The sequence below is a fragment of the Chaetura pelagica genome, unplaced genomic scaffold (genome assembly GCF_000747805.2).
Source record: "Chaetura pelagica isolate M959 unplaced genomic scaffold, ChaPel_1.0 scaffold79, whole genome shotgun sequence".
Lineage (NCBI taxonomy): Eukaryota > Metazoa > Chordata > Aves > Apodiformes > Apodidae > Chaetura > Chaetura pelagica.
Genome location: NW_009969339.1, coordinates 2,174,876 through 2,190,050, shown reverse-complemented (window position 1 = coordinate 2,190,050; position 15,175 = coordinate 2,174,876). Strand labels below are relative to the sequence as shown.

Below are 15,175 nucleotides of genomic sequence, written 5' to 3'. Positions count from 1 at the left end.
ATTTGCTGAGTGCAGAAGAAAAGCTGGAAATGCAAACCCTTTAGCATGTGTTTTACTGTACACAATAGTGCTGTTACTGGGTTATGATACTGTCATAAGATTATGCTTTTTGGGCTAACATAACTAAGGAGAAAAAATAACCGGGGAGACAGTCTGTGGATGCTCAGAAGATAGTCTGACCTCTCAGCATAGCAGAATTAGTAGCAGTTTTTTATATTTTAATAAGCAGTATCTGGGCCTAGTGTAAAAAAAGTTCAATCAACAGACATTCTTTCAGAAAGGAAAAGGTTTGTTGTCTTTAAAAGAGGTGGGGAATAGTGAAATATCCTGGGATAATAGGGGACCTCATGAAATGGAATACCACATGGAGGAGAATGCCACTGCTTAGCTGACTGAGCAGCAAGGATCTATAGCTCTGGATTGTCTGAAATTTTTTTCTTCTTTTGCCTCTCTTTCATATTTACAGCTAAACTAAATGTGAATGTGCTATCTATCACTAAAGCTGACAGAGGAAAGGATAAGCTGGGACATGCTATCAAACTGTGATTCTCTCTGACTCTTACTGTTTTCCTTTAACTTTTAAGCATTGGCCATTCATACCGTTGGTGGGGAAAAAAGAGAAACTTAATGCTTTGAAAAGATAGCCAAGATGAAATTGTCAGGAAAATAATCCTCAGTGTTTCAAAAATAGGATATTTTTATTTGGGCCAGTCTACACATACAGCAGTTGTTTCGTTGCTACACACAGACTTCTTTATGCTACTAGTAAGTGGGCATGAGTTTCCCTAAATTGCAGCAGTAAGGTCAGGTCAGATAAGGCCACGTGCTAATTTCTGACTGAATCCAACTGCCATTATATCTGTGGATTTGTATTTCAATTAAATTGAACTGGAAGAAAGATAATGAAAAAGGAGACAGAGTGCAGAGGAATTATGTATACATGATATTTTCTTCATGGTGCCCATCAGTACTGGGCTAAATTTAGGCGATGCTGTAGAATTCTATTTCTGCATTCATTTAGTTACAGAAACATGAAATCCTTGCTGAGGTCAGCAGGAGTTGCTGTGGTCAGCATTTGAGGAGGAGGTGGCTGGCTTGGTGACTTAGATCAAGCGCCAAAGGTTTGAAACACTTACAGGAGCAACACTGAAAAACAAGGTCATTGTTTCGAAGAAAAATCCCTTAGTTTGGAAGAAATAGTTTAAATCACATGAAGGAGAGAGATTCCAAACTTGAACTGATTTAATTTCTCCCAAATTATGAACTATATAAAGGGAAAAAATTGCTCAGGATGTTGGCAGAGCTGGTAGTGTTGGTGCTTTGCTCATTCAGTGCCACTGGAACTAATGCGAGTGGGGAAAACTGGTCCCTGTGCTGAATTGCAATGGCTTGTTAGCAGGTGGGTATTCTGCTTTACCAGCAGATCTGATGGGGGTGACTTTCCTCAGAGTCCAGCTACTGCCACTAGTCCTTCATGCTTGTAAATGCTAAAAGTTCACTGCTTGCTAGAAGTCTAGGAACATAGACTGTAAAGAATCTAAATTAAAAGTTGTCATCTTAAGTTGACTTAAAGCATTTTTATTCTTTCTCTAGATGTACAGGGGCTTCCAGATAATGCCACATGTTCAGTACATCTACACAGAAGCCTCTGAAAGTCTTTGTGGAGTCAAGCTGGAAGTCAACAAGTATCAATATTTGATTACAGGTAAAGGACAGTGTACTTCATAATCAAACCCTCTTCTGTTCTATACATACACCTGCTAAGGACACAGACAGCTGTATAGATATCTCCATACACAACTTCCCAGGTGTGAAGATGGCCAATAGTATTTTAGTATTCAGTACTCTAATGCTGAGTGTTACTCCATTTTTTAGGTTTCCCTCTCATTCCTAACCTATCTGTTATACTGAGCCATGTGGTGACAAATAGGCTGTATGATAGTCCACAGCTGTCTATTCATACCTGAGCTGGCATGTCTGTCACAGGGAACTACTTGCTACTTGGCTGTGCCAGAAATGGAAGATCCCTTTTGGAATGAGCTGGAGAAATGCAGGCTGCTGAGATGGGGGGATGCAAGGGGACAGAGGTGTGACAGTTGCCAAGTCTTGTTTCTAGTGAAGGTGTCAATTCACTTTGTTGTCGAGAGCAGCCTGGCAGCATTACCCACCTGCATGTTGTTGCTGATGCTTACAGCTGGCACAACTCTCCTAACTTACAGAAGTGCTGTAATCTTGCTCGCCAGAGGTTTCTGAACCAGTTAATAAAAAGAAAGCAGTTGCTGAGCAGTGACTGAAGCCAAACATACTGAGATCATTAGCAATCTCAGGAAACAAGAAAAGTGCTCGAGCTGAGAAGTGCTAACTTGTGATCATGTCTCTGTTTTCAAGGCCGTGTGTATGAAGGGAAGGTTTACACTGGCCTGTGCAACTGGTATGAGAAATGGGACCGACTGACTCTGTCCCAGCGTAAAGGACTGAATCATCGCTATCATCTGGGCTGTGGATGCAAGGTATGTACCTAATTATGCCTCTGTAATTAGGTGGCCTTAAGACATTCAAACCCTAGAATTGTTTCCCCTGGCTGGTAATATCAATGATGCTGGTGAACAGCCAGGAAGAGAAATGCAGGGCAATAATTTTTACAGCAAAAAATTAAAGCTCAGCTATAGTATTGAGACCAGAGAACAGACAATCAAATACAAATGCAGAGTCCATGCCTTTTTAATGTCCTGTTGGAATTAATTGGAGCTTTCAGAATCTATGCAGAATCATTAGCAGGTTGTTGAAATCAGGTACCAGAGGCTTGGCAGGACAGGTCCAACTTTTTTCCTGTGTAAACATTTTGAGTGCATAAAACCTCACAGCCTGGCACTGGCACTAAGGTTTTTGCTCATGGCCTCGGGCCTGCAAAAACATAGACACAAGCTCTACTTTTCTGCACCAGAAAAGCCCTTTTGACTCTGAAATTACCTGCATATGTGAAAATAAGCACGTGCTTACGTGCTTTTTGAACTGAGGCTGAATTTTGGGTGAGTAAGCAAAGTTTGAGGGAGTGCAGTTTTGAATCCCTTGTCCCTGGTAAAAGACATTATATAAAATATTGTTTTTCCATGTAGTCTTAACTGATTGCTCCTTACAATTGCAGATTCGGCCCTGCTACTACTTGCCCTGCTTTGCCACCTCCAAGAATGAGTGCATTTGGACAGACATGCTCTCCAACTTCGGCCACTCAGGCTACCAAGCAAAGCACTATGCCTGCATCCAGAGGGTGGAAGGTTACTGCAGCTGGTATAGAGGATGGGCACCTCCAGATAAAACGATAATCAATGCCACAGATCCCTGAGCACACTATTCCTTCCTTATCTCCCCTCTCCCTTACTTGTGGCTGATCTTCCTTTGGACACTAACTCTTACCAGATCATGATGATGACAATGAAATTAGTGCCTGTTTTCATGCAAATTTTAGCACTTCAAATACTTAAAAAAGAAAAGGAAAAAAAAAAAAAGGAAAGAAAAGAAAAAAGTCTGTGCTACCTTACTCAATTTGTAATCACCTTTTCCATTTTTTGATACCACTCATTTTGATCAGACGACATTTGGGAGCTTACTTTTGCACACCAGAGGGAAAAATGGGAGGAAAAAAAAAAGAAAAAAATGGAGCTCTTGCTCTCTTACATGTATCATTAGCTGTAGCAATATAATCTCTATTTTTTTAGGAAAACAAAAATCTAAAAACTATGCCAATTAGGCACTCTATTCTTCTATGCGCTTGCTTCCCATCACCCTTCCTCATGCACCAAGTGCTGAAAATATGTAGACACATCTGTGTGAAGGAAAACAGGTTTCATTAATCAGATTGGCAAATGAAACAAACTGAAAAGAAACCAAGCCTAAACTGTGGGGAAAAAAAAAAAACCGTATGTCCAAAAGAAATCCTCCTCTGTGGGAGAGATTGGCAATGTGATTGACTCCAGCAGTGGGAGAATTCACCTGGTGTGTCTGTCCACATCATCTGGTAAAAGCATTGCTGACTGATTGTCCTAGCTAATTCAGTCACAGTGTGAATGCAACAGCACATTTGAAGTTCTGGCTTTCCCCAGAACAAAAGAGAGAGTATTTTGTATTTTTGTTGTTGTTTCAAAAACAAAAGCCCCATCTCCTATGTTCAGGGAGGAAATCCACCTACAGCAGAGCAGATGAAGTGCTGTGCCATCTAGTTTTGGCCCCTGAAATTTTGCAGCTTTGCTTCAATGGCAAAACCACCTTGTGAATACCTTAAACCAAACAGATGCAAAAATACCAACTGTAAATCAATCACATGGAAGAGGGAAAGGGGAGACTTGCTAGAGCTCTTACTATAAAAAAAAAATCTATTGCCAAAATAGTGTTTTGCTGAACTAAGATGTATATACATTTAATGACATAAGCTATTTTTGACAGGAGGTGGAATTTTTTTTGGTGTTATAAACAAAAGAATGGTTTGATTGTGTTTTAAAGACAGAAATATTGACATTCCGAGTCAGTGAGTTGTTTTTAAGATATTGAAGCTCCAGTGTATCTGCAGTAGTGGCTACAGTCATTGTTTCCTCTGCACCTCCTTGCACCACGGTTCCTCCCCTGCAGCTACACTAGCTGCATTTGTTTATACAGTGAAAGGAAGCGTGTGGGGGGGCTAGGCAAGGAAAAGTGGTCTCCTAATAAGTGCCGGCTGGGATCATAAAGTTTCAGCTGCCCAGAGGATTCCTTCTGTGTCAAGTGCTGTGTTTCCCTCTAGGCACTGTTCAGCATAGCTCTCTGCATGTGTTCATACCATGTCCTGCAGTGATGTGGGAGAAGGAGCCTTACTGTCCTGTGCTTTGCTGTCGACTGGAGAAGTGTTTTCGTTCTATTTTGTTTTTTATTAAGAAAACTATAATATAATTTTTCTTATCAAATAAAAGTATTTTAAGTTTTAATGATGGTGGAGAAGGGGTGCTGACAAAAGGGGTGACTGAGTTTTGGATGGGGAGGGCTTGGGCAGGGAGAAGATTATGCTTAACTTCATTTTTGTATTATTGTGATTATTTATCTTAAGTTTCCACGTATCTTCAGTTCATTCCGCTTAGAAAGCAGAGCTGTCACCAGCAGGAAAAAGTGTTGCAGTAATTCCAGCCCCGGGGCAATACAGCATTTTACAGTCAGTGACCTCAGTTACTGAGAGTTTTTTGGAGCCTCTTTGTCAAGTGCAAAAAAAAAATAAAGGGTCTCTGAGATGGGCCCTGATGCATTTTTATGTTCCTTGTGTGCCTCCGGAGCTCTGCCAGACCTACATCCCCTGAAATGCCCCATTTACTAGATGAATTGTTGCAGCAAAAAGCAAGTAGCTTCATTTTTACCGTGAGCTTTAAAGGGCATTTTCAAAGAGCTGATGTAAGAGGTCCCTAGGTCTGCTGTGGTGGTGGTTAGTTTTTTTTCAGCTGCTCTGAGTGGCAGCCACACTGAAAGTCTGTTGGATTTTCCTGTGATTCAGACTTGGAAGACTTTTCAGAAGTCCTCTTCCCTGTGACTACTCCTAAATCATGGGTTGGAGATGAGAGGGAGAGTAGGGTGTTTCACAGCACCCATCACAGGATCAGGTGGTGGGTCAGAATGTTGCCGCTTTTGGCAGAGAACAGGGTTGGGCTTTGGGCACAGTGGAGCAATCTCTGTTTGATCTCTGCATGGCTGACAGAATCTCTGAGGGCCACTGAGGGCAGAGAGGAAGCCAGCCTCACCACCCCCACTGTTTGCGTCGTGTGGAGTCGGCATCGCTGGAGATAGCCTTCCTCAAGCTCAAGGTGACATCGCGAAGCTGGTGTCTCTTGGAGCTGCAGCCATTCCTCATGGCTCCAGAAGGCTAGATGAAAATGCCCCTCAACGCAGTGAAGTATTGATTAGAATATTCATTAAACTGCAGCTCTGCATATTTTACCTGTCACTGATTCATTTAGCTAGCTGAGACATCACAGTGTTGCACTCAAATTATTGTGAACATATTTACATTCTAATGCTATGAGGACTTGTGTCCCTAAGTAGGATATAATGTAGCTATGTGCTTTGTAAACAACAAAACAGCAGATGCATTACCAGAAAATGAAGTGTATTCCCGTGTTGTATTGCAGATGGTAAAATGTTTCTGAGATGCAGACAGCTAGACAGGCAGGGGTGCGTGTTTGGTAGCGAATCTTTCCCCTTGCTGTGTAAAGAAACAGTTTATAAGGCTTTTAAAAATGTGGAGCCAAAAGGAGGGGGAAGAATCCAGTAAAAATACATTTCTTTTGGGAGGCTTCTGAATTTTGTTTCTGTGCATGCTATCAGGGACATGTATTTCATGGGCTAGGCTTTAGCCTGTGGTATCAAGAACCTGACTGAAGGAAGTGGGAAGGAACCATTAAATGGATTGAACAGGCTCTAAAACAGACTCAAAAACTTGCTCCTTTTCCTCTCTTTTTCTTTCTTCTGTCTGCTCTCCTTTCTTCTGTCTTGCTAAGTCTCTTCTACCTGCCAGTGGACAAAGCTCTCTCCCTCATTATAGCAGTCCATGCAGTATGTGGGAACACCAGGCATGGAGATGTGAGGAGTCAGGTGTGATGTTCTCCCCAAAATGTTACGCTATGGAACATACAATGGCTTCCTGCAGCACAAGTATCTTTCTGACACCTCTGACATGCTTCTTGCTTCATCCCATAACCTAAAGTCAGAGGAACTGTCAACAGCACAGCTCATGAGAGCACAACCTTTGGACATGTACGAGATGAGAGCTTCCTCTCCCCCTCCCCTATGCTTTAAACACACCAAAATTATTGAAAGTACATTTGAAAATGTGTTTCACGTTTCTTGGCTGTTGCTGTTTGCTCTCTTATTTATAGATATTTTTCCTTACTTGCCCGAGAGTGTTTTCCCCTTTAGAATGAAAAAAAAATAATAGGAAAAAGATATTGAAGGTTTGGGAAAGACTCTATTTGATTTTCCTTTTCCAAAATGGAGGGGCTAGAGAGCAGGAGATCTGTGCATGGAGTACCTTGAATCAAGTCCTCTTGTGGGAGGCTTCCCCTTCCCATGTATGGGACAAAATTGCTGGTTTAGGTCCAAATTTCCCATATTTAAGGAGTTACATGGCCCTTTAGGTAGGACTATTCTAAAACCTAAATATATATTCATATCCCATTCATACTTGGCTGGAGCAAAATGCTACCTCAAGGTGATAGGAAACATTTGTCTTATCTACAGTAAAGACTGTCTGAAGTAAAGGCCTCCAATGGAACAAGTTTTCAGTCTTTCAGATGCCTCTGAAAGTATGTGTATCTCACTTGCAATATGTTTCATGGCTTAGATAGGCAGAACAAAATTTAGGGAACTGCAAAAGTTCTTTGTCTTTTTCAGAATAAGTGGCTTTTGGGGCTACCAGTCTTCAGAAAAATCTTAAAAATCCACTAAACATTTGTTACTTCTTTGCCTGTACTGGCTTCTCCTTCTCTCTGATGCTGTTCTTCCTTCATAGAGCCACTCTGTTGTTCCTGATAGTCATGGAAACGTGGGGAGGGAACCAGACCCGTGTGAAAAACCTTGTCCAGAAGGAATGTATTTGTTGCTAAATTTTCTAGCACTGTTTACAGTTTTCCTCCATGTTATTTATAAATTTTATATTCAGTGAATGTATATTGTCTTTTAAGGTAATGTTGCATAATGTTCACTTTTTATAGTGTCCTTTTATTCTAAACAGTAAAGTGGTTTTATTTCTATCACAGACATTCTGTCTCTGCTTCACTTGTTTTAGTTTCTCTCCACTTCAAATACACACAGATGGATTTGCAAGCGGATTTATTAATTTCCTTCCCTTTCTCAATACCATTTTATTGGGCCCAAAGCAGATATTCCACCTCTGGCAATTCTTGCTCTTTGGCAAAGTCATCCTTCCTGCAACCCCTCCCTCTTTTTAAATACAGGAGACAAAAAAAATATAACAAAAATCCTTTTGAAGTTAACGTATCCCACTTGTTAATTGGCCATAGGGGGTCACTCCAGGGCAAGGCAGTCATTATGGCTGTCAGGTAGTACCAGCAGGGCCTCAGAAGAGCAATTGCCAGATTGCTTTTATTTCCAGTAAACTGGTGGGAGGATTAAAAGGAACATGCCCGTGGCAAAGGGAACAGAGATTCATGTTGTGGATCTTTTCAGCTGTGAAATGTCAGAGCCTTGTGTACTTTCTTTAAGTTTACTGTTTAAGGCTGGTTAAAAATGCCCTGTGATCATGGAAGGAATCTTCAGAGAAAACATTTTCAACTAAATTAAAATCCTCTCAGAAATGAATCTACTGTTAGAAGTTTCCTTTTTCTCACTTTTACTTTAGGAAAGTCTCTATTGTCTTCAAGGTTGGAAGAATGAAACGTTTTAAAATCTGTTCTATGTTTAATCCAAAGGTTTAGAAAGTAAGCTTTGGAAAGTTTTGGATGTAGAAGGATGAGGATCTCTCATGCAAGGACTTAAAGTATATCACATAGCAAAGAGGTAAAACAATAACACTAGTTATAAACACTTCCAGGGGGTCAGCCATCAAAGGACCACAGTGTATTTTATGAGTGCTGGCTGGTACAGCTTGAAATCACCTCCAGGAAAGGGAAGAAATGAGTGGAAAAGGGGCATAATTATTTTCCTATCTGACACATGGAGAAGCTGATGCACCATGGCCAAGCAACTTTCACGGGTATTTGGTGATTTGCTGATGACTGCAGCAGAGCTTTCCTGGCTTAAGCACCTGCCCTCTCAGCCTCTCAGCCCAGAATCATGTCAAGATACACCCAGAAAAGATATTGATAAGTTACATAGGTTTATTCTGTGAGGCAGACCCCTCACCTGTAAAGAGCTGGTCTGAAATTGCCCATGTGGAATGTTGCTTGTGTGAATGTTTGGAAAGTGACTGATTTAAACCAGATTACTCAAGCTTGCATATCAACAATACTGTTTGTGTTCAGATGAGGCTATCTACAGTTTTAAAAGGTTCCTGTATTATTTTAGGAGTAAGCAGTAGCATCTGCAAGTAAGCAATAGGCCTTCCAAGTGGTTCATCAGTTAGAAAGATGACAGATAAATGAAATAAAGATCAGTGCTCTGCTAAACCAAACTACTGTGCTACTAACAAATGCATTTACATGCTGAGGAATCAAGAATCAGATTTCCAGACTGAAAGTGCTAGCTAATGTATTTACAATGAAAACCTTAATCAAGTCTTCCAAAAATACCATTCCTGACGTGTTGGTCAGACAAAGTTACAACTGTTATGAAGCATTACATATGTCACAAAACCCCTCTTTATAAATCGGTGGGAACTAAACACAGCAGGATTTATCAACTAATCTGTCTTAAAAGGCTGCAACAAACTGTCACATAGTGTTTTAAAGACCATCTGTTTCTTTATGATTTAATAATACAACTCTTACCACAGCACAACTAGAGTCCTTCACAGCACTTAGGACTTTACTTACCCTTCATGATGTGCCCGTAAGGTATGGAAGTGCTGTTGCCCACACAGCATGGGTAGAGAACTGAGTATTGGAATGGAGAGATGAAGGACTGGCATTTCAAGGTATTTCAAGGTGCCTAGTGTGCACCAGTGGGATTCTTCACAAGAATCTCAGTGAAGCTTCCTTTTGGATTTTGAAGCTCCACTTAGTGTCTATATCAGGTATCTACACCCTGTTGAGCATTGTGGTTAGCCCACAGCGTTGTAAAATGTGTGTGAGAAAAGAGGGGTTTGAATGGTTTTGAGCCTGAGTTTGACATCTCAAAAACCCTAACCTTCAGGCTGCCAGTGCTGCTAGAGTTCACAGGCAAGCGTGGGAAATAAGCTCAGCCAGCCAGTGGCTCACATGGGGGACGTTGTGGTTCACACAGGGTCTCATCAAAGCCTCAACCAGGTAAAAAGAGCCACTAATTCATGGATGTAAGTTGGGAGGAAAAATTCATGAAGGACTACCCTGTTTTTTAACCCAGGGAAAGCAAGAGACATGAACACTTTTAAACAAAGCTGCTCACTTTGTTGTTTTCTCCAGGACCAAAGGCACCTACACAGATCTCTTTGGAAGGTGCCCTAAGAGTTTGGTACCGTGCCCAGTAGCCACACAGGGCACTGAGTGTTTAGTTGTTGACAGAAAGACTAGACCCCAGAGCCACTGTGCAAAGGAAACAATAAAAGCTAAACAAACTCTTTCAAAAACTCCAACTTGCTTAGAGTACCTAGTCAGGCTGATAAATGTTTCATGGATGGCAACCATGTGACAGACCAAGCAAACTGACATTGTGAAACAAACAACTCTTATGGCCCGTGCCTGCAATCACCAACATATTTTAAGCAATTTCAGAAGGGGAAAAAAAACCCATTTTGTCTGAATAAAGTGATTGCTCTAAGGGATGAGCTTTTGTTGACTAGATTTAACAACTGATTTTTGCTTTTTGCCTGTTGCTTTTTAGCTAGTAATTCTCTGTAAGTAAAATTGAGAGTCTTCCCAGCATTCTCACCACCATCTCTTATGCCCAACTCACATTCGCACTATTGTCAGAAGAAAGCAAAGGTACTCACCATCTGCTTATGGCTTGGGAAGAATGTTTGCTCCACGAGGGGGAACTTCTCAGGACCCAGCGAGTTGAAGATTTTAATCAGCTGAGAGAACTTGGGGTGAGGGAGAGGGAACAAAAAACAGACACAGTGGATGTCAGTGGGGTATTGTGTAACAGGTAGGTGCTTGCAAAACAAAGAGAGAAGCATGTTATTATGCCCTTCCCCCCTTGCTTTCTTGACCTGAGAGCAGCAAGAAAATAGGCCGTTGCTGTGATTACCTGGGGCTAAGCCAGCCTGTGTACACAAAGCTTGGTCTAAGAGTGGAGAAGGCGTTCAAGAGCCCAGAGGGTATCAGTTTGGGTTTAGTGACAGAGTTGCTGTGAACAAGCTTTACTATCCACATGTGACTGGGGAGAGGTTCGGGGGCCCTTCTTGGTAGAGGAAAGGGCTCAGAGGAGCGACCAGGCACGAAATCTGTGCTGCCTCTCCTGAGCAGAGGCAAAATAAATCAAAGTTCTCCCTTGGATCTCTGCCCCACAGCCAAATCAAAGCTGCAGGGAAAGAAAATCGTTAAGGGACAGAGATAGCAAGAGAGAATTGCTCATGCTGCCTGATTTGAGTGTTAAGCCAAGGAAGCACGAGACCACCGTCAACCGTAACTGACATCTATTATACACCAAGGGTGTCCCAAAAGCCCCCTGTGCACAGTAGGAGAAAAGAGAGTTTGTCTGATACCCCTGTCTGATCTACCAGTGAGATCTGAGGGAGGCACCAACCTGTGAGGATGGCATCTAGAGAAAGCATTATGTAACACCAATGGGGAAAGCAACAGTGCTCTGGTATTTCATGTACAAGGATGAACATTTGCATTATCCCCACTTGTTAGCATGAACTTCACCATCATCACTACTATCATAGCTGTAATAAACTGTTTATCATTCAGGGTTGAGCCCAGCCAGAAACAAAGGTCTCCATTGTAAGACTAAGTCTTAATTTCTGTTTGAATTCCAAAACCCCAACAGAAGGGTAGCACATCAAATTCCTGCTCCACTTCAGCCATCTGTGAAGCAAGCAGATTACTCTATATGTTGTCTGCAGCCTCCCTGTTCAATCTTTCATTGATCAGCCGGAAAAAAACCCCAAAATTATACAAGAGAAACTTAATTACCATGACAGAAAAAGTTGCTGAAGCAGGTTTGGTATTCCAAACAGAATAAGAGTGTGTGTGTGTGTATAAATATATTTATACCAGTAACCTTCTGGATCTCAGAAGCAGCTTATATTCTTTACAATCCCACTTCTAGCCATTCTGCTTTCCCTCTGAAGAGGTACAGCCCTGTTGCCATGGACAATGCTGAACTGGCAGTGCTGTTGCTGAAATGGTTAGACTGGCAGCCTTGCAGAAAGGGGAGTAAAGCCAAATAACATAGCTCAATTATTTTCATGGCTGTTATGACAACAAAATGATCGAAGATTGCTTCACAGGTAAGAATTTTGGCTCCTGCTGAGCTGGTAGATGTGACTGAATTCCTCTCTGATGTCCTATTTGCAACTGAATTTAGTTTCCAAGCCCTTCAGAATTTGGTGAAATCAAGTTAAATTAATAAAGGCTTCCTGTTTGGGCCAAGTCTTTCTTCCCAGTAGCATCCGCTGCCTGATCTGACATGTTTTGAGCACTTTTGAGCAATGGCTGAAGCCAGTAAATGTACCAAATTGAAACCCTAAAGTTAAATTGCAGAGAAAGACAGAGATACGGAGAATGTTTTCTGCTGTGTGTGTATGTTAGGGCTCCTGTCCTGCTTAGTGGGCTTGTCTAAGCAAATGCATTTCTGAATAAGAAGTTGAAACTTCACTTGGGGGAGTGGAAATACCTCTTTGGGAGTTAAAGCATGGTATGGGTGTGAAGAAAATGCAGAGTGTGTGAACAAATTAGGCTGCAAGGTATGTGCCAGACCCAGGCCAGAGGCTGAAGGGGCAACTGCCAGCAGAGTTGCAGATGAATGTGAGGAATCCTTTTCCTAATCTTGTAGGTCAAAATGTGGCATTTAAGAAAACCCAGAAAGCATCAAGAGGTGGCATATCCCATCACTAACACCACCACCCCCTTGCATGCATCAGCAGATAAGATAAAAACTCCCTGTGTAATATAATTATTGTTGGCAAGGAGGGTATTGATGTTGGGGAAGGAGGACAGCTTGCTTCTCTAACTAGTTGCACTAGCCTTGCACATCCTAGGAAAGAAAAATAAAGCCCTGTTTTGACTAGAAGAGTGAGCGAACAGGGCTTAAAAGTTAAACAGGATGAGATAGAAACAGGGAGAGGAGGAAAAACTGTGGCTGAGAGCAGCACATGCCCCTCACTGCAGGTGCACGCAGCTCTGACCAGCCATGGGTGCCACAATGTTGATGTGACTTTTTTTTTTTCTAGGAAAACGGCTCAAACAAAATAACTGGAGCAACAGTGAAGCTGACAGACAGTGTCCTGACTCGCTCCTTGGGTTTCCTTTTGAAGGACACAGCTCTTGGCTGTTGCTGAAATATCAAGCGTTTTGGATGGACTCAGCCGCCTGGGAGCCTCCTCAATGGGCCAAGCCTGCAGTAGGGTCTGGCTTTGCTATTGACCCTCATAGGACAATTCCCTCCTTTTTTCATGTTTTTTGGTTTTGGGTTTTTTTTTGGCAATTATTAGGGACAGGATGTTGGCAAAAAGACACCTGTGTTACATGGTGCAGCAACCTCGTAGATACCTAACAGGAAAGCTTGAGCATCATCCCCCTAGTGCGTTTTACATGGGTAGGAATGTCACTGTCAGCAGCTTAGCTGCCCATTCCAAATTTTAGTATCAGTTCTTACTTTCCATGGTTCCAATGGTTTTAAAGAGATTGCATCCTGACCACAGAGCAAGGCATAGAATAATTGAATCATCAAGGTTAGAAAAAGACCTTCAAGACCATCAAGTCTAACTGTCTGCCCTCAACCCCTAACCATTAAGCCATCTCCTGAAACACTACCTCCACCCATTTTTTGAACACCTCCAGGGACAGTGACTCCACCACTTTTCTGGGCAACCTGTTCCAATGCCTCACCACTCTTTCTGTGAATAAATTTTTCCTAATGTCTGAAGCTGGTGAGAGCGCTCATTAAGCCACTTTCCATCATTTATCAGCAGTCCTGGCTGACTGGAGAGGTACCAGCAGATTGGAAATCAGCCAATGTAACCCTCCTACATAAGAGTGGGGCCCACCCAGCCCCATAGATCTGTGCACATTTATATGGTGTAGCAGGTCACTGACCATCTCCTCCTGGATTGTGGGGGGATTGTTCTGCTCCTGGTCTCTGCCACCTAGATTAGGGAGTTGCATTCCCTCAACTAAACTGGTACTGTTATGGAAGACTAAGGCAAATAAGTCATTAAGCACCTCAGCCTTTTCCTTACCTTTCATTACCATAGGGCAAGGCTGTGTGGCACACCCTGGTTTTTAAGTGAAATGCCTTGCCTGGCTGATTGGACATCAGAGTTAGTTGCAGCAAGTTTTAATAGAGAAACAAAAATATACATTTAGAGGGTCTCAAGGCCTTTCTGCATATTTTTTAAGGACCAAGGTCATCAGGGAGCCTATATATCAGTTTGGCTGGGAGTTTTTTGTACGATGTAGATGATTACCTTCAAGACTTCATATTTCATGCAATTGTACAGATGAAAAAGTTGCCTTGCAATTAGAGGCATTAACTGGATGCAGTATCAGTAATACTCTGAACATTGGTCCCATTTTTTTGTATTGTAACTTTTATAACACAAACATTATTCTTAGTGGTTGAAGAATTGTGTTTAGGGTGCTTGAGACATTATTTCTCAATAAGTCTGTGATGACCTTAAAACTAAAGATTCTTCAGACATTTTTCTGTATGTGATATCCCTCAAATATTCTGTTTTTCTTTCAGAAACACCTACTTCAAACTGTGCCTGTCTAGTGCAGGTTTTAACATTTGAGGAAATTTGTGTATTGCAGTACTGGAAACCTGCCAAATGTCATTTAAAAAGGGGCTGTATGATTGAGTAAACTTAAGCCCAAACTCAGCTGATTGTAATTAGAGTTGCTGAGAAAAAACATTGGTGCAAATTGCCAAGGAAAAACAGCCTCACTTACATCCCCCTCCACAAAATCATAAACATTTCTATGAAATGTACCAATTTTTGGAAATAAATGAAAAGGGAGAGTGAAAAGCACATTTCCCAGGGGTATTGAATTTCAGTTCTTCATGTATCAAAACTGGTTTTTAGGTCTGAAAAGTTTCCAATAATCTTTCTTCAGCAGATAGATGCTTGATTTCAAGATGCCTGTTTTGCAATTCGAGGGGAACATACACTGAAGTGGTCTGTCCCTACCTCTCATTTCCCAGCTATCACAAAATTAAAATGTTCTGATTCTCCTGCCAGTGAAACTTTCTGCCCTCAAATGCCCCACTGCAATCTCAACCCAAGCTCAACCTGATAAAATATCAGTGGTGCCAAATACCAGCTCAGATCCCATGTGAGCTCTGAGAATACTTAGTGAGTTACAACCATTGCTTTCAGGGGTGATGTGGGGCTTGGGGCAGTAGG

General features: G+C 41.8%; 2 protein-coding genes across 3 annotated transcripts in view; one reads left to right on the top strand and one right to left on the bottom strand.

The window, feature by feature from the left end:
* TIMP3 (TIMP metallopeptidase inhibitor 3) overlaps nt 1-3,648 on the top strand; it is a 36,344-nt gene extending 32,696 nt beyond the window's left edge. The window contains exons 3-5 of the mRNA XM_010005778.1: nt 1,594-1,705; nt 2,389-2,510; nt 3,146-3,648. Of these exons, the coding sequence (XP_010004080.1) occupies nt 1,594-1,705; nt 2,389-2,510; nt 3,146-3,343 (432 nt within the window). The 3' untranslated portion in view covers nt 3,344-3,648. The remainder of the gene's footprint in view (nt 1-1,593; nt 1,706-2,388; nt 2,511-3,145) is intronic.
* SYN3 (synapsin III) overlaps nt 1-15,175 on the bottom strand; it is a 179,259-nt gene that overhangs the window by 122,272 nt on the left and 41,812 nt on the right. For both annotated transcript variants that reach the window (XM_010005780.1, XM_010005779.1), the window contains one exon: nt 10,595-10,684. In XM_010005780.1, the coding sequence (XP_010004082.1) occupies nt 10,595-10,684 (90 nt within the window). The remainder of the gene's footprint in view (nt 1-10,594; nt 10,685-15,175) is intronic.